Source organism: Ascaphus truei, unplaced genomic scaffold (genome assembly GCF_040206685.1).
Source record: "Ascaphus truei isolate aAscTru1 unplaced genomic scaffold, aAscTru1.hap1 HAP1_SCAFFOLD_1191, whole genome shotgun sequence".
Lineage (NCBI taxonomy): Eukaryota > Metazoa > Chordata > Amphibia > Anura > Ascaphidae > Ascaphus > Ascaphus truei.
The window spans coordinates 76,002-95,668 of NW_027454061.1; the positions used below are offsets into that span (position 1 = coordinate 76,002).

Consider the following 19,667-nt stretch of genomic DNA (forward strand, 5'->3'; position numbering starts at 1 on the left):
CCCGTGTCACTGATATAACGTTCCCGTATCACTGATATAATGTTCCCGTATCGCTGATATAATGTTCCCGTATCACTGATATAACGTTCCCGTATCACTGATATAATGTTCCCGTATCACTGATATAATGTTCCCGTATCACTGATATAATGTTCCCGTATCACTGATATAACGTTCCCGTATCACTGATATAATGTTCCCGTATCACTGATATAATGTTCCCGTATCACTGATATAATGTTCCCGTATCACTGATATAACGTTCCCGTGTCACTGATATAACGTTCCCGTATCACTGATATAATGTTCCCGTATCACTGATATAACGTTCCCGTATCACTGATATAATGTTCCCGTATCACTGATATAACGTTCCCGTATCACTGATATAATGTTCCCGTATCACTGATATAATGTTCCCGTATCACTGATATAACGTTCCCGTATCACTGATATAACGTTCCCGTATCCCTGATATAACGTTCCCGTATCACTGATATAATGTTCCCGTATCACTGATATAACGTTCCCGTATCACTGATATAACGTTCCCGTATCACTGATATAACGTTCCCGTATCGCTGATATAACGTTCCCGTATCGCTGATATAACGTTCCCGTATCGCTGATATAACGTTCCCGTATCACTGATATAACGTTCCCGTATCACTGATATAACGTTCCCGTATCACTGATATAACGTTCCCGTATCCCTGATATAACGTTCCCGTATCACTGATATAACGTTCCCGTATCACTGATATAACGTTCCCGTATCACTGATATAACGTTCCCGTATCACTGATATAATGTTCCCGTATCACTGATATAACGTTCCCGTATCACTGATATAACGTTCCCGTATCACTGATATAACGTTCCCGTATCACTGATATAACGTTCCCGTATCACTGATATAACGTTCCCGTATCACTGATATAACGTTCCCGTATCACTGATATAACGTTCCCGTATCACTGATATAACGTTCCCGTATCACTGATATAACGTTCCCGTATCACTGATATAACGTTCCCGTATCACTGATATAACGTTCCCGTATCACTGATATAACGTTCCCGTATCACTGATATAACGTTCCCGTATCACTGATATAACGTTCCCGTATCACTGATATAACGTTCCCGTATCACTGATATAACGTTCCCGTATCACTGATATAATGTTCCCGTATCACTGATATAACGTTCCCGTATCACTGATATAACGTTCCCGTATCACTGATATAACGTTCCCGTATCACTGATATAACGTTCCCGTATCACTGATATAACGTTCCCGTATCACTGATATAACGTTCCCGTATCACTGATATAATGTTCCCGTATCACTGATATAATGTTCCCGTATCCCTGATATAACGTTCCCGTATCACTGATATAACGTTCCCGTATCACTGATATAATGTTCCCGTATCACTGATATAACGTTCCCGTATCACTGATATAACGTTCCCGTATCACTGATATAACGTTCCCGTATCCCTGATATAACGTTCCCGTATCACTGATATAACGTTCCCGTATCACTGATATAATGTTCCCGTATCACTGATATAACGTTCCCGTATCACTGATATAATGTTCCCGTATCACTGATATAATGTTCCCGTATCACTGATATAACGTTCCCGTATCCCTGATATAATGTTCCCGTATCACTGATATAATGTTCCCGTATCACTGATATAACGTTCCCGTATCACTGATATAACGTTCCCGTATCACTGATATAATGTTCCCGTATCACTGATATAACGTTCCCGTATCACTGATATAATGTTCCCGTATCACTGATATAACGTTCCCGTATCACTGATATAACGTTCCCGTATCACTGATATAACGTTCCCGTATCGCTGATATAATGTTCCCGTATCTCTGATATAATGTTCCCGTATCACTGATATAATGTTCCCGTATCACTGATATAACGTTCCCGTATCACTGATATAATGTTCCCGTATCCCTGATATAACGTTCCCGTGTCACTGATATAACGTTCCCGTATCACTGATATAACGTTCCCGTATCCCTGATATAACGTTCCCGTGTCACTGATATAACGTTCCCGTATCACTGATATAATGTTCCCGTATCACTGATATAACGTTCCCGTATCACTGATATAACGTTCCCGTATCACTGATATAATGTTCCCGTATCACTGATATAACGTTCCCGTATCACTGATATAACGTTCCCGTATCACTGATATAACGTTCCCGTATCGCTGATATAATGTTCCCGTATCACTGATATAATGTTCCCGTATCACTGATATAACGTTCCCGTATCACTGATATAATGTTCCCGTATCACTGATATAATGTTCCCGTATCACTGATATAATGTTCCCGTATCACTGATATAACGTTCCCGTATCACTGATATAATGTTCCCGTATCACTGATATAATGTTCCCGTATCACTGATATAACGTTCCCGTATCACTGATATAACGTTCCCGTATCACTGATATAATGTTCCCGTATCACTGATATAACGTTCCCGTATCACTGATATAATGTTCCCGTATCACTGATATAATGTTCCCGTATCACTGATATAATGTTCCCGTATCACTGATATAACGTTCCCGTATCGCTGATATAATGTTCCCGTATCACTGATATAACGTTCCCGTATCACTGATATAACGTTCCCGTATCACTGATATAATGTTCCCGTATCACTGATATAACGTTCCCGTATCGCTGATATAATGTTCCCGTATCCCTGATATAATGTTCCCGTATCGCTGATATAACGTTCCCGTATCCCTGATATAATGTTCCCGTATCACTGATATAACGTTCCCGTATCACTGATATAATGTTCCCGTATCACTGATATAATGTTCCCGTATCACTGATATAACGTTCCCGTATCGCTGATATAATGTTCCCGTATCACTGATATAACGTTCCCGTATCACTGATATAACGTTCCCGTATCACTGATATAATGTTCCCGTATCACTGATATAATGTTCCCGTATCACTGATATAACGTTCCCGTATCACTGATATAACGTTCCCGTATCACTGATATAATGTTCCCGTATCACTGATATAACGTTCCCGTATCACTGATATAATGTTCCCGTATCACTGATATAACGTTCCCGTATCACTGATATAACGTTCCCGTATCACTGATATAACGTTCCCGTATCACTGATATAACGTTCCCGTATCACTGATATAATGTTCCCGTATCACTGATATAACGTTCCCGTATCACTGATATAACGTTCCCGTATCACTGATATAACGTTCCCGTATCACTGATATAATGTTCCCATACAGGAATCCTCTCCGCTTATCAGCGAGTTTCCCGAAGACATCGATGTGCCCGATACCAAAGTGAACCCAACAGAATGGAGGAAGTTACAGGTACGTATAGGATTCTATGGGTGAAAAAGGCCCATATTGCGAAAATGTAACCTGTATACTTCTAATAGGGGGAGAGAGTAAAGGGGATTTCTAATAGGGAGAGTGTAAAGGGGATTTCTAATAGGGGGAGAGAGTAAAGGGGATGTCTAATAGGGGGAGAGAGTAAAGGGGATTTCTAATATGGGGAGAGAGTAAAGGGGATTTCTAATAGGGGGTGAGAGTAAAGGGGATTTCTAATAGGGAGAGAGAGTAAAGGGGATTTCTAATAGGGGGAGAGAGTAAAGGGGATTTCTAATAGGGGGAGAGAGTAAAGGGGATTACTAATAGGGGGAGAGAGTAAAGGGGATTTCTAATAGGGAGAGAGTAAAGGGGATTTCTAATAGGGGAGAGAGTAAAGGGGATTTTAATAGGGGGAGAGAGTAAAGGGGATTTCTAATAGGGGGAGTAAAGGGGATTTCTAATAGGGGGAGAGTAAAGGGGATTTCTAATAGGGAGAGTGAGTAAAGGGGATTTCTAATAGGGGGAGAGAGTAAAGGGGATTTCTAATAGGGAGAGAGAGTAAAGGGGATTTTAATAGGGGGAGAGAGTAAAGGGGATTTCTAATAGGGGGAGTAAAGGGGATTTCTAATAGGGGGAGAGCGTAAAGGGGATTTCTAATAGGGAGAGAGTAAAGGCGATTTTAATAGGGGGAGAGAGTAAAGGGGATTTCTAATAGGGGGAGTAAAGGGGATTTCTAATAGGGGGAGAGCGTAAAGGGGATTTCTAATAGGGGGAGAGTAAAGGGGATTTCTAATAGGGAGAGAGTAAAGGGGATTTCTAATAGGGGGAGAGAGTAAAGGGGATTTCTAATAGGGGGAGAGTAAAGGGGATTTCTAATAGGTGGAGAGAGTAAAGGGGATTTCTAATAGGGGGAGAGAGTAAAGGGGATTTCTAATAGGGGGAGAGAGTAAAGGGGATTTCTAATAGGGGGAGAGAGTAAAGGGGATTTCTAATAGAGGGAGAGTAAAGGGGATTTCTAATAGGGGGAGAGTAAAGGGGATTTCTAATAGGGGGAGAGTAAAGGGGATTTCTAATAGGGGAGAGAGTAAAGGGGATTTCTAATAGGGGGAGAGAGTAAAGGGGATTTCTAATAGGGGGAGAGAGTAAAGGGGATTTCTAATAGGGGGAGAGAGTAAAGGGGATTTCTAATAGGGAGAGAGAGTAAAGGGGATTTCTAATAGGGGGAGAGAGTAAAGGGGATTTCTAATAGGGAGAGAGAGTAAGGGGGATTTCTAATAGGGGGAGAGAGTAAAGGGGATTTCTAATAGGGGGAGAGAGTAAAGGGGATTTCTAATAGGGAGAGAGAGTAAAGGGGATTTCTAATAGGGGAGAGAGTAATGGGGATTTCTAATAGGGAGAGAGTAAAGGGGATTTCTAATAGGGAGAGAGAGTAAAGGGGATTTCTAATAGGGGGAGAGAGTAAAGGGGATTTCTAATAGGGAGAGAGTAAAGGGGATTTCTAATAGGGAGAGAGTAAAGGGGATTTCTAATAGGGAGAGAGAGTAAAGGGGATTTCTAATAGGGGGAGAGAGTAAAGGGGATTTCTAATAGGGGGAGAGAGTAAAGGGGATTTCTAATAGGGAGAGAGAGTAAAGGGGATTTCTAATAGGGGGAGAGAGTAAAGGGGATTTCTAATAGGGGGAGAGAGTAAAGGGGATTTCTAATAGGGGAAGAGAGTAAAGGGGATTTCTAATAGGGAGAGAGAGTAAAGGGGATTTCTAATAGGGGGCTGAAGGGGGGGGGGGCTCAGTGGTAATTTGACGGCCTTTGAAGCTGTTTTGAATTCCGGTGTCGGCTCCCTGAAACCACGGGGGGGGGGGGGGGGCTGGGGGGGGGGGATCGCATGATCTCCCTGTGCACCAACAATTAGATTGTAAGCTCTGAGGGTCAGGACTCCTAGTGCTGCAAAGTTATGTGCCAGCGCTGCCAGCATTATCCTAATAAAGGGGGATATTTATATAGGGTTAGTATAGGGGATCTCTATGAGGGTATTAGTGGGATGGGGGAGTATAGGGTTAGTATATGAGATCTCTATGAGGGTGTTTGTGGGGTGGGGGAGTATCGGGTTAGTATAGGAGATCTCTATGAGGGTGTTAGTGGGATGGGGGGTATAGGGTTAGTATAGGGGATCTCTATGAGGGTGTTAGTGGGATGGGGGATATAGGGTTAGTATAGGGTTAGTATAGGAGATCTCCATAAGGGTGTTTGTGGGATGGGGGGTATAGGGTTAGTATAGGGGATCTCTGAGGGTGTTAGTGGGATGGGGGAGTATAGGGTTGGTATAAGGGATCTATGTGAGGGTGTTAGTGGGATGGGGGAGTATAGGGTTACTATAGGAGATCTCTGAGGGTGTTAGTGGGATGGGGGGTATAGGGTTAGTATAGGAGATCTCTGAGGGTGTTAATGGGATGGGGGGTATAGGGTCAGTATAGGAGATCTCTGAGGGTGTTAGTGGGATTGGGGTATAGGGTTAGTATAGGAGATCTCTATGAGGGTGTTAGTGGGATGGGGGAGTATAGGGTTAGTATAGGGGATCTCTATGAGGGTATTAGTGGGATGGGTGGAGTATAGGGTTAGTATAGGAGATCTCTATGAGGGTGTTAGTGGGATGGGGGAGTATAGGGTTAGTATAGGGGATCTATGAGGGTGTTAGTGGGATGGGGGGTATAGGGTTAGTATAGGGGATCTCTATGAGGGTGTTAGTGGGATGGGGGGTATAGGGTTAGTATAGGAGATCTCTGAGGGTGTTAGTGGGATGGGGGGTATAGGGTTAGTATAGGGGATCTCTGTGAGGGTGTTAGTGGTATGGGGGAGTATAGGGTTAGTATAGGAGATCTCTGAGGGTGTTAGTGGGATGGGGGGTATAGGGTTAGTATAGGGGATCTCTGAGGGTGTTAATGGGATGGGGGAGTATAGGGGATCTCTGAGGGTGTTAGTGGGATGGGGGTATAGGGTTAGTATAGGGGATCTCTGTGAGGATGTTAGTGGGATGGGGGAGTATAGGGTTAGTATAGGGGATCTCTGTGAGGGTGTTAGTGGGATGGTGGGTTTATGATTAGTATAGGGGATCTCTGAGGGTGTTAGTGGGATGGGGGTATAGGGTTAGTATAGGGCATCTCTGAGGGTGTTAGTGGGATGGGGGAGTATAGAGTTAGTATAGGGGATCTCTGAGGGTGTTAATGGGATGGGGGAGTATAGGGTTAGTATAGGGGATCTCTGAGGGTGTTAATGGGATGGGGGAGTTTAGGGGATCTCTGAGGGTGTTAGTGGGATGGGGAGTATAGGGTTAGTATAGGGGATCTCTGAGGGTGTTTGTGGGATGGGGGAGTATAGGGTTAGTATAGGGGATCTCTGAGGGTGTTAGTGGGATGGGGGGTATAGGGTTAGTAGGGGATCTCTGAGGGTGTTAGTGGGATGGGGGGTATAGGGTTAGTATAGGGGATCTCTGAGGGTGTTAGTGGGATGGGGGGTATAGGGTTAGTATAGGGGATCTCTGAGGGTGTTAATGGGATGGGGGGTATAGGGTCAGTATAGGAGATCTCTGAGGGTGTTAGTGGGATGGGGGTATAGGGTTAGTATAGGAGATCTCTATGAGGGTGTTAGTGGGATGGGGGAGTATAGGGTTAGTATAGGGGATCTCTATGAGGGTATTAGTGGGATGGGGGGAGTATAGGGTTAGTATAGGAGATCTCTATGAGGGTGTTAGTGGGATGGGGGAGTATAGGGTTAGTATAGGGGATCTATGAGGGTGTTAGTGGGATGGGGGGTATAGGGTTAGTATAGGGGATCTCTATGAGGGTGTTAGTGGGATGGGGGGTATAGGGTTAGTATAGGAGATCTCTGAGGGTGTTAGTGGGATGGGGGGTATAGGGTTAGTATAGGGGATCTCTGTGAGGGTGTTAGTGGTATGGGGGAGTATAGGGTTAGTATAGGAGATCTCTGAGGGTGTTAGTGGGATGGGGGGTATAGGGTTAGTATAGGGGATCTCTGTGAGGGTGTTAGTGGTATGGGGGAGTATAGGGTTAGTATATGGGATCTCTGAGGGTGTTTGTGGGATGGGGGTATAGGGTTAGTATAGGGCATCTCTGAGGGTGTTAGTGGGATGGGGGAGTATAGAGTTAGTATAGGGGATCTCTGAGGGTGTTAATGGGATGGGGGAGTATAGGGGATCTCTGAGGGTGTTAGTGGGATGGGGAGTATAGGGTTAGTATAGGAGATCTCTATGAGGGTGTTTGTGGGATGGGGGAGTATAGGGTTAGTATAGGGGATCTCTGAGGGTGTTAGTGGGATGGGGGGTATAGGGTTAGTAGGGGATCTCTGAGGGTGTTAGTGGGATGGGGGAGTATAGGGTTAGTATAGGGGATCTCTGAGGGTGTTAGTGGGATGGGGGGGTATAGGGATAGTATAGGAGATCTCTATGAGGGTGTTTGTGGGATGGGGGGTATAGGGTTAGTATAGGGGATCTCTGAGGGTGTTAGTGGTATAGGGGAGTATATGGTTAGTATAGGAGATCTCTATGAGGGTGTTAGTGGTATAGGGGAGTATATGGTTAGTATAGGAGATCTCTGTGAGGGTGTTAGTGGGATGGGGGGTATATGGTTAGTATAGGGGATCTCTGAGGGTGTTAGTGGGATGGGGGAGTATAGAGTTAGTATAGGAGATCTCTGAGGGTGTTAGTGGGATGGGGGTATAGGGTTAGTATAGGGGATCTCTGATGGTGTTAATGGGATGGGGGGTATAGGGTTAGTATAGGGGATCTCTATGAGGGTGTCAGTGGGATGGGGGATATAGGGTTAGTATAGGGTTAGTATAGGAGATCTCTATGAGGGTGTTAGTGGGATGGGGGAGTATAGGGTTAGTAGGGGATCTCTGAGGGTGTTAGTGGGATGGGGGTATAGGGTTAGTATAGGGGATCTCTGAGGGTGTTAATGGGATGGGGGAGTATAGGGGATCTCTGAGGGTGTTAGTGGGATGGGGAGTATAGGGTTAGTATAGGGGATCTCTGAGGGTGTTTGTGGGATGGGGGAGTATAGGGTTAGTATAGGGGATCTCTGAGGGTGTTAGTGGGATGGGGGGTATAGGGTTAGTAGGGGATCTCTGAGGGTGTTAGTGGGATGGGGGGTATAGGGTTAGTATAGGGGATCTCTGAGGGTGTTAGTGGGATGGGGGGTATAGGGTTAGTATAGGGGATCTCTGAGGGTGTTAATGGGATGGGGGGTATAGGGTCAGTATAGGAGATCTCTGAGGGTGTTAGTGGGATGGGGGTATAGGGTTAGTATAGGAGATCTCTATGAGGGTGTTAGTGGGATGGGGGAGTATAGGGTTAGTATAGGGGATCTCTATGAGGGTATTAGTGGGATGGGGGGAGTATAGGGTTAGTATAGGAGATCTCTATGAGGGTGTTAGTGGGATGGGGGAGTATAGGGTTAGTATAGGGGATCTATGAGGGTGTTAGTGGGATGGGGGGTATAGGGTTAGTATAGGGGATCTCTATGAGGGTGTTAGTGGGATGGGGGGTATAGGGTTAGTATAGGAGATCTCTGAGGGTGTTAGTGGGATGGGGGTATAGGGTTAGTATAGGGCATCTCTGAGGGTGTTAGTGGGATGGGGGAGTATAGAGTTAGTATAGGGGATCTCTGAGGGTGTTAATGGGATGGGGGAGTAAATGGGATGGGGGAGTATAGGGGATCTCTGAGGGTGTTAGTGGGATGGGGGGTATAGGGTTAGTAGGGGATCTCTGAGGGTGTTAGTGGGATGGGGGAGTATAGGGTTAGTATAGGGGATCTCTGAGGGTGTTAGTGGGATGGGGGGGTATAGGGTTAGTATAGGAGATCTCTATGAGGGTGTTTGTGGGATGGGGGGTATAGGGTTAGTATAGGGGATCTCTGAGGGTGTTAGTGGTATAGGGGAGTATATGGTTAGTATAGGAGATCTCTATGAGGGTGTTAGTGGTATAGGGGAGTATATGGTTAGTATAGGAGATCTCTGTGAGGGTGTTAGTGGGATGGGGGGGTATATGGTTAGTATAGGGGATCTCTGAGGGTGTTAGTGGGATGGGGGAGTATAGAGTTAGTATAGGAGATCTCTGAGGGTGTTAGTGGGATGGGGGTATAGGGTTAGTATAGGGGATCTCTGATGGTGTTAATGGGATGGGGGGTATAGGGTTAGTATAGGGGATCTCTATGAGGGTGTTAGTGGGATGGGGGATATAGGGTTAGTATAGGGTTAGTATAGGAGATCTCTATGAGGGTGTTAGTGGGATGGGGGAGTATAGGGTTAGTAGGGGATCTCTGAGGGTGTTAGTGGGATGGGGGTATAGGGTTAGTATAGGGGATCTCTGAGGGTGTTAGTGGGATGGGGGAGTATAGGGTTAGTATAGGAGATCTCTATGAGGGTGTTAGTGGGATGGGGGTTATAGGGTTAGTATAGGGGATCTCTGAGGGTGTTAATGGGATGGGGAGTATATGGTTAGTATAGGAGATCTCTGAGGGTGTTAGTGGGATGGGGGAGTATAGGGTTAGTATAGGAGATCTTTATGAGGGTGTTAGTGGGATGGGGGAGTATAGGGTTAGTATAGGGGATCTCTATGAGGGTGTTAGTGGTGTGGGGGGTATAGGGTTAGTATAGGGGATCTCTGAGGGTGTTAGTGGGATGGGGGGGTATATGGTTAGTATAGGGGATCTCTGAGGGTGTTAATGGGATGGGGAGTATATGGTTAGTATAGGAGATCTCTGAGGGTGTTAGTGGGATGGGGGTATAGGGTTAGTATAGGAGATCTCTATGAGGGTGTTAGTGGGATGGGGGAGTATAGGGTTAGTATAGGGGATCTCTATGAGGGTATTAGTGGGATGGGGGAGTATAGGGTTAGTATATGAGATCTCTATGAGGGTGTTAGTGGGATGGGGGAGTATAGGGTTAGTATAGGAGATCTCTATGAGGGTGTTAGTGGGATGGGGGAGTATAGGGTTAGTATAGGGGATCTCTGAGGGTGTTAGTGGGATGGGGGAGTATAGGGTTAGTATAGGAGATCTCTATGAGGGTGTTAGTGGGATGGGGGAGTATAGGAGATCTCTATGAGGGTGTTAGTGGGATGGTGGAGTATAGGGTTAGTATAGGGGATCTCTTAGGGTGTTAGTGGGATGGGGGAGTATAGGGTTAGTATAGGAGATCTCTATGAGGGTGTTAGTGGGATGGGGGAGTATAGGGTTAGTATAGGAGATCTCTATGAGGGTGTTAGTGGGATGGGGGAGTATAGGGTTAGTATAGGAGATCTCTGTGAGGGTGTTAGTGGGATGGGGGGTATAGGGTTAGTATAGGGGATCTCTGAGGGTGTTAGTGGTATGGGGGAGTATAGGGTTAGTATAGGAGATCTCTGTGAGGGTGTTAGTGGGATGGGGGGAGTATAGGGTTAGTATAGGAGATCTCTGTGAGGGTGTTAGTGGGATGGGGGGAGTATAGGGTTAGTATAGGAGATCTCTGTGAGGGTGTTAGTGGGATGGGGGGTATAGGGTTAGTATAGGAGATCTCTATGAGGGTGTAAATGGGATGGGGGGTATAGGGTTAGTATAGGGGATCTCTGAGGGTATTAATGGGATGGGGGAGTATAGGGGATCTCTGAGGGTGTTAGTGGGATGGGGGGTATAGGGTTAGTATAGGGGATCTCTGAGGGTGTTAATGGGATGGGGGAGTATAGGGTTAGTATAGGGGATCTTTGAGGGTGTTAATGGGATGGGGGGGTATAGGGTCAGTATAGGAGATCTCTATGAGGGTGTTTGTGGGATGGGGGTATAGGGTTAGTATAGGGGATCTCTGAGGGTGTTAATGGGATGGGGGGTATAGGGTCAGTATAGGAGATCTCTGAGGGTGTTAGTGGGATGGGGGAGTATAGGGTTAGTATAGGGGATCTCTGTGAGGGTGTTAGTGGGATGGGGGAGTATAGGGTTAGTATAGGGGATCTCTGTGAGGGTGTTAGTGGGGTGGGGGAGTATAGGGTTTGTATAGGGGATCTCTGTGAGGGTGTTAGTGGGATGGGGGAGTATAGGGTTAGTATAGGGGATCTCTGAGGGTGTTAGTGGGATGGGGGAGTATAGGGTTAGTATAGGGGATCTCTGTGAGGGTGTTAGTGGGATGGGGGAGTATAGGGTTAGTATAGGGGATCTCTGTGAGGGTGTTAGTGGGATGGGGGAGTATAGGGTTAGTATAGGGGATCTCTGTGAGGGTGTTAGTGGGGTGGGGGAGTATAGGGTTTGTATAGGGGATCTCTGTGAGGGTGTTAGTGGGATGGGGGAGTATAGGGTTAGTATAGGGGATCTCTGAGGGTGTTAGTGGGATGGGGGAGTATAGGGTTAGTATAGGGGATCTCTGAGGGTGTTAGTGGGATGGGGGAGTATAGGGTTAGTATAGGGGATCTCTGTGAGGGTGTTAGTGGGATGGGGGAGTATAGGGTTAGTATAGGGGATCTCTGTGAGGGTGTTAGTGGGATGGGGGAGTATAGGGTTAGTATAGGGGATCTCTGTGAGGGTGTTAGTGGGATGGGGGAGTATAGGGTTAGTATAGGGGATCTCTGTGAGGGTGTTAGTGGGGTGGGGGGTATAGGGTTAATTCCCATGGAGCAGGACAGCTTCCTCTGTGCCAAACTTCCTCCCACGACAGAGACGCGGTGACAGGAAGAGTTCCTGATGTCCCCACATCAAAGGCCAGCGCTCTGACGCAGAAATCCTTTAATCAGGACCCTGTTATTCAGCTCCGAGGCGTCTTAGGTCTGCCGGCAATATAGGGGAAGCGACCGGCCATAGAACAACATCGCTCACTCCCCTCTCTCTGTGGGATCTGCCCCCCCCCCGTGGGATCTGCCTCCCCCCCGTGGGATCTGCCCCCCCCCCCCGTGGGATCTGCCCCCCCCCCCCCCCCGTGAGATCTGCCCCCCCCCCCGTGAGAACCCTATAACCCTCCCTGTCTCCGTAAGAGTTTTAATAGGATTTCAAGTCCAGACCTCAAATCCTAACCCCGAAAGAACCCCTAATAGACAGTACCCCGCTGCTCTTGTTAGGGGCTGGATAAGGGGTGCGATCCCATATAGTGTCAGTGTTATATGGGGTTCATCAGGCGGCCATATCTGACTATTTGGGGTTCATTATTTGGGGCGCTTGGTGTTTCCCCCGCAGATCTCCCGACAAGCGGCGGATGTGCGGAAGGGGCTGGCCCTATTTACAAAGGCGCTGCTGAGGATTCGGGGTTTCATGGCGGATCCCACCCTACAGTTCTCCGTGGAAAAAACCTACAGCAACGTGCGAAGCGTCACGCAGATCCTGCGGAGCCTAAACCTACAGGTAAGCGTCACGCAGATCCTGCGGAGCCTAAACCTACAGGTAAGGGGGAACGCAGATCCTGCGGAGCCTAAACCTACAGGTAAGGGGGAACGCAGATCCTCATATATCCCATGTATACTATAGGACTGTTATAGGGTCAGTGTCTCAGCTTATAGGGCGGAGCCTCCCTCATATATCCCGTGTATACTATAGGACTGTTATAGGGTCTGTGTCTCCGCTTATAGGGCGGAGCCTCCCTCATATATCCCATGTATACTATAGGACTGTTATAGGGTCAGTGTCTCAGCTTATAGGACGGAGCCACCTCATATATCCCATGTATACTATAGGACAGTTATAGGATCTGTGTCTCCGCTTATAGGACGGAGCCCCCCTCATATATCCCATGTATACTATAGGACTGTTATAGGGTCAGTGTCTCAGCTTATAGGACGGAGCCACCTCATATATCCCATGTATACTATAGGACAGTTATAGGGTCAGTGTCTCCGCTTATAGGACGGAGCCCCCTCATATATCCCATGTATACTATAGGACAGTTATAGGGTCAGTGTCTCAGCTTATAGGACGGAGCCTCCCTCATATATCCCATGTATACTATAGGACAGTTATAGGGTCAGTGTCTCAGCTTATAGGACGGAGCCTCCCTCATATATCCCATGTATACTATAGGACAGTTATAGGGTCAGTGTCTCAGCTTATAGGGCGGAGCCTCCCTCATATATCCCATGTATACTATAGGACAGTTATAGGGTCAGTGTCTCAGCTTATAGGGCGGAGCCTCCCTCATATATCCCATGTATACTATAGGACAGTTATAGGGTCAGTGTCTCAGCTTATAGGGCGGAGCCTCCCTCATATATCCCATGTATACTATAGGACAGTTATAGGGTCAGTGTCTCAGCTTATAGGACGGAGCCTCCCTCATATATCCCATGTATACTATAGGACTGTTATAGGGTCTGTGTCTCAGCTTATAGGGCGGAGCCCCCCTCATATATCCCGTGTATACTATAGGACAGTTATAGGGTCAGTGTCTCAGCTTATAGGACGGAGCCCCCCTCATATATCCCGTGTATACTATAGGACTGTTATAGGGTCTGTGTCTCAGCTTATAGGACGGAGCCCCCCTCATATATCCCATGTATACTATAGGACAGTTATAGGGTCTGTGTCTCAGCTTATAGGACGGGGCCCCCCTATGTCTCCATAGACAATAATTGGCATTAGCATCTGCTGTGCGATACGCTTTCTGACCAGGAGACTTAGGGAGGATTTGTTCCTGTAAAGTACCCCTAGTTTGGCGCAGGATTTGGATGTCAGAGTATGAAGTTTGCTGAGGCATGTTTGGGGTGCTGCGCTGATTTGGGGTGCCGTGCTGATTTGGGGCGCCGCGCAGATTTGGGGTGCCGCGCTGATTTGGGGTGCCGCGCTGATTTGGGGTGCCGCGCTGATTTGGGGTGCCGCGTTGATTTGGGGTGCCGCGCTGATTTGGGGTGCCGCGCTGATTTGGGGTGCCGCGCTGATTTGGGGTGCCGCGCTGATTTGGGGTGCCGCGCTGATTTGGGGTGCCGCGCTGATTTGGGGTGCCGCGCAGATTTGGGGTGCCGCGCTGATTTGGGGTGCCGCGCTGATTTGGGGTGCCGCGCTGATTAGGGGTGCCACGCTGATTTGGGGTGCTGCGCTGATTTGGGGTGCTGCGCTGATTAGGGGTGCCGCGCTGATTTGGGGTGCCGCGCTGATTAGGGGTGCCGCGCTGATTTGGGGTGCCGCGCTGATTTGGGGTGCTGCGCTGATTAGGGGTGCCGCGCTGATTTGGGGTGCCGCGCTGATTTGGGGTGCCCGCGCAGATTTGGGGTGCCGCGCTGATTTGGGGTGCCGCGCTGATTTGGGGTGCTGCGCTGATTAGGGGTGCCACGCTGATTTGGGGTGCCGCGCTGATTAGGGGTGCCACGCTGATTTGGGGTGCCGCGCTGATTAGGGGTGCCGCGCTGATTTGGGGTGCCGCGCTGATTTGGGGTGCCACGCTGATTTGGGGTGCCGCGCTGATTTGGGGTGCTGCGCTGATTAGGGGTGCCACGCTGATTTGGGGTGCCGCGCAGATTTGGGGTGCCGCGCAGATTTGGGGTGGCGCGCAGATTTGGGGTGGCGCGCAGATTTGGGGTGCCGCGCAGATTTGGGGTGCCGCGTTGATTTGGGGTGCCGCGCTGATTTGGGGGTGCCGCGCAGATTTGGGGTGCCGCGGAGATGGCCGCTTCCTGGGGGGCCGCTCAGCGGGATTGTGTTGGAAGAGTTCTCTTTGAGGGGGGGCGCGTTTCTCTCCGGGGTCACTTACAGAGGTCGGGAACCCGCCCAACGCTCGCCCGCAGAACCCGACACCCGATCTCAGCTGCGCAGTAACAGAGCGCGGTCAGGGAGCCGCTGGCCGCACGGGGGTGAGGAGGGTCAGCGCGGCGGGGGCGCCCCCTGTGTCTGCGTGTGCGGTCAGGGAGCCGCTGGCCGCACGGGGTGAGGAGGGTCAGCGCGGGGGCGCCCCCTGTGTCTGCGTGTGCGGTCAGGGAGCCGCTGGCCGCACGGGGTGAGGAGGGTCAGCGCGGGGGCGGGGGCGCCCCCTGTGTCTGCGTGTGCGGTCAGAGAGCCGCTGGCCGCACGGGGTGAGGAGGGTCAGCGCGGCGGGGGGCGCCCCCTGTGTCTGTGTGTGCGGTCAGGGAGCCGCTGGCCGCACGGGGTGAGGAGGGTCAGCGCCGGGGGCGCCCCCTGTGTCTGCGTGTGCGGTCAGGGAGCCGCTGGCCGCACGGGGTGAGGAGGGTCAGCGAGCGGGGGCGCCCCCTGTGTCTGCGTGTGCGGTCAGAGAGCCGCTGGCCGCACGGGGTGAGGAGGGTCAGCGCGGGGGCGCCCCCTGTGTCTGTGTGTGCGGTCAGGGAGCCGCTGGCCGCACGGGGTGAGGAGGGTCAGCGCGGGGGCGCCCCCTGTGTCTGTGTGTGCGGTCAGGGAGCCGCTGGCCGCACGGGGTGAGGAGGGTCAGCGCGGGGGCGCCCCCTGTGTCTGCGTGTGCGGTCAGGGAGCCGCTGGCCGCACGGGGTGAGGAGGGTCAGCGCGGGGCGCCCCCTGTGTCTGCGTGTGCGGTCAGGGAGCCGCTGGCCGCACGGGGGTGAGGAGGGTCAGCGCGGCGGGGGCGCCCCCTGTGTCTGCGTGTGCGGTCAGGGAGCCGCTGGCCGCACGGGGTGAGGAGGGTCAGCGCGGCGGGGGCGCCCCCTGTGTCTGCGTGTGCGGTCAGGGAGCCGCTGGCCGCACGGGGTGAGGAGGGTCAGCGCGGGGGGGCGCCCCCTGTGTCTGCGTGTGCGGTCAGAGAGCCGCTGGCCACACGGGGTGAGGAGGGTCAGCGCGGCGGGGGCGCCCCCTGTGTCTGCGTGTGCGGTCAGGGAGCAGCTGGCCGCATGGGGTGAGGAGGGTCAGCGCGGGGGCGCCCCCTGTGTCTGCGTGTGCGGTCACTGAGCCGCTGGCCGCATGGGGTGAGGAGGGTCAGCGCGGGGGGCGCCCCCTGTGTCTGTGTGTGCGGTCAGGGAGCCGCTGGCCGCACGGGGTGAGGAGGGTCAGCGCGGCGGGGGCGCCCCCTGTGTCTGTGTGTGCGGTCAGGGAGCCGCTGGCCGCACGGGGTGAGGAGGGTCAGCGCGGCGGCGGGGGGCGCCCCCTGTGTCTGCGTGTGCGGTCAGGGAGCCGCTGGCCGCACGGGGTGAGGAGGGTCAGCGCGGCGGGGGCGCCCCCTGTGTCTGCGTGTGCGGTCAGGGAGCCGCTGGCCGCACGGGGTGAGGAGGGTCAGCGCGGGGGCGCCCCCTGTGTCTGTGTGTGCGGTCAGGGAGCCGCTGGCCGCACGGGGTGAGGAGGGTCAGCGCGGCGGGGTCGCCCCCTGTGTCTGCGGTCAGGGAGCCGCTGGCCGCACGGGGTGAGGAGGGTCAGCGCGGGGCGCCCCCTGTGTCTGCGTGTGCGGTCAGGGAGCCGCTGGCCGCACGGGGTGAGGAGGGTCAGCGCGGCGGGGTCGCCCCCTGTGTCTGCGTGTGCGGTCAGGGAGCCGCTGGCCGCACGGGGTGAGGAGGGTCAGCGCGGGGGGCGCCCCCTGTGTCTGCGTGTGCGGTCAGGGAGCCGCTGGCCGCACGGGGTGAGGAGGGTCAGCGCGGGGGCGGCGCCCCCTGTGTCTGCGTGTGCAGTCAGGGAGCCGCTGGCCGCACGGGGTGAGGAGGGTCAGCGCGGGGGCGGCGCCCCCTGTGTCTGCGTGTGCAGTCAGGGAGCCGCTGGCCGCACGGGGTGAGGAGGGTCAGCGCTGGGGGCGGCGCCCCCTGTGTCTGTGTGTGCGGTCAGGGAGCCGCTGGCCGCACGGGGTGAGGAGGGTCAGCGCGGGGGGCGCCCCCTGTGTCTGCGTGTGCGGTCAGGGAGCCGCTGGCCGCACGGGGTGAGGAGGGTCAGCGCGGGGGGCGGCGCCCCCTGTGTCTGCGTGTGCAGTCAGGGAGCCGCTGGCCGCACGGGGTGAGGAGGGTCAGCGCGGCCGCGGGGGCGCCCCCTGTGTCTGTGTGTGCGGTCAGGGAGCCGCTGGCCGCACGGGGTGAGGAGGGTCAGCGCGGGGGGCGCCCCCTGTGTCTGCGTGTGCGGTCAGGGAGCCGCTGGCCGCACGGGGTGAGGAGGGTCAGCGCGGCGGGGGCGCCCCCTGTGTCTGCGTGTGCGGTCAGGGAGCCGCTGGCCGCACGGGGTGAGGAGGGTCAGCGCGGGGGGCGCCCCCTGTGTCTGTGTGTGCGGTCAGGGAGCCGCTGGCCGCACGGGGTGAGGAGGGTCAGCGCGGCGGGGTCGCCCCCTGTGTCTGCGGTCAGGGAGCCGCTGGCCGCACGGGGTGAGGAGGGTCAGCGCGGGGCGCCCCCTGTGTCTGCGTGTGCGGTCAGGGAGCCGCTGGCCGCACGGGGTGAGGAGGGTCAGCGCGGGGGCGCCCCCTGTGTCTGCGTGTGCGGTCAGGGAGCCGCTGGCCGCACGGGGTGAGGAGGGTCAGCGCGGCGGGGGTCGCCCCCTGTGTCTGCGTGTGCGGTCAGGGAGCCGCTGGCCACACGGGGTGAGGAGGGTCAGCGCGGGGGGCGCCCCCTGTGTCTGCGTGTGCGGTCAGGGAGCCGCTGGCCGCACGGGGTGAGGAGGGTCAGCGCGGGGGGCGGCGCCCCCTGTGTCTGCGTGTGCGGTCAGGGAGCCGCTGGCCGCACGGGGTGAGGAGGGTCAGCACGGCGGGGGCGCCCCCTGTGTCTGCGTGTGCGGTCAGGGAGCCGCTGGCCGCACGGGGTGAGGAGGGTCAGCGCGGGGGCGGGGGGGCGCCCCCTGTGTCTGCGTGTGCGGTCAGGGAGCCGCTGGCCGCACGGGGTGAGGAGGGTCAGCGCGGCCGCGGGGGCGCCCCCTGTGTCTGCGTGTGCGGTCAGGGAGCAGCTGGCCGCACGGGGTGAGGAGGGTCAGCGCGGCGGGGGCGCCCCCTGTGTCTGCGTGTGCGGTCAGGGAGCCGCTGGCCGCACGGGGTGAGGAGGGTCAGCGTGGGGGCGGCGCCCCCTGTGTCTGCGTGTGCGGTCAGGGAGCAGCTGGCCGCACGGGGTGAGGAGGGTCAGCGCGGGGGCGCCCCCCTGTGTCTGCGTGTGCGGTCAGGGAGCCGCTGGCCGCACGGGGTGAGGAGGGTCAGCGCGGCGGGGGCGCCCCCTGTGTCTGCGTGTGCGGTCAGGGAGCCGCTGGCCGCACGGGGTGAGGAGGGTCAGCGTGGGGGCGGCGCCCCCTGTGTCTGCGTGTGCGGTCAGGGAGCCGCTGGCCGCACGGGGTGAGGAGGGTCAGCGCGGCCGCGGGGGCGCCCCCTGTGTCTGCGTGTGCGGTCAGGGAGCCGCTGGCCGCACGGGGTGAGGAGGGTCAGCGCGGCGGCGGGGGCGACCCCTGTGTCTGCGTGTGCGGTCAGAGAGCCGCTGGCCGCACGGGGTGAGGAGGGTCAGCGCGGGGCGCCCCCTGTGTCTGCGTGTGCGGTCAGAGAGCCGCTGGCCGCACGGGGTGAGGAGGGTCAGCGCGGCGGCGGGGGCGCCCCCTGTGTCTGCGTGTACGGTCAGAGAGCCGCTGGCCGCACGGGGTGAGGAGGGTCAGCGCGGGGGCGCCCCCTGTGTCTGCGTGTGCGGTCAGGGAGCCGCTGGCCGCACGGGGTGAGGAGGGTCAGCGCGGCGGGGGGGGGGGGCGCCCCCTGTGTCTGCGTGTGCGGTCAGAGAGCCGCTGGCCGCACGGGGTGAGGAGGGTCAGCGCGGCGGGGGGGGGGGCGCCCCCTGTGTCTGCGTGTGCGGTCAGGGAGCCGCTGGCCGCACGGGGTGAGGAGGGTCAGCGCGGCGGGGGCGCCCCCTGTGTCTGCGTGTGCGGTCAGGGAGCCGCTGGCCGCACGGGGTGAGGAGGGTCAGCGCGGGGGGCGCACCCTGTGTCTGCGTGTGCGGTCAGGGAGCCGCTGGCCGCACGGGGTGAGGAGGGTCAGCGCGGGGGGCGCCCCCTGTGTCTGCGTGTGCGGTCAGGGAGCCGCTGGCCGCACGGGGTGAGGAGGGTCAGCGCGGGGGGCGGCGCCCCCTGTGTCTGCGTGTGCGGTCAGGGAGCCGCTGGCCGCACGGGGTGAGGAGGGTCAGCACGGCGGGGGGCGCCCCCTGTGTGTGCGTGTGCGGTCAGGGAGCCGCTGGCCGCACGGGGTGAGGAGGGTCAGCGCGGGGGCGCCCCCTGTGTCTGCGTGTGCGGTCAGGGAGCCGCTGGCCACACGGGGTGAGGAGGGTCAGCGCGGCGGCGGGGGCGCCCCCTGTGTCTGCGTGTGCGGTCAGAGAGCCGCTGGCCGCACGGGGTGAGGAGGGTCAGCGCGG

At 54.6% G+C, this 19,667-nt stretch overlaps 1 protein-coding gene across 1 annotated transcript in view; it reads left to right on the forward strand.

Moving 5' to 3' along the window:
- Positions 1-19,667, forward strand: part of LOC142475365 (erythropoietin-like) — a 47,469-nt gene that overhangs the window by 21,857 nt on the left and 5,945 nt on the right. The window contains exons 4-5 of the mRNA XM_075581277.1: positions 3,332-3,418; positions 12,622-12,786. Of these exons, the coding sequence (XP_075437392.1) occupies positions 3,332-3,418; positions 12,622-12,786 (252 nt within the window). The remainder of the gene's footprint in view (positions 1-3,331; positions 3,419-12,621; positions 12,787-19,667) is intronic.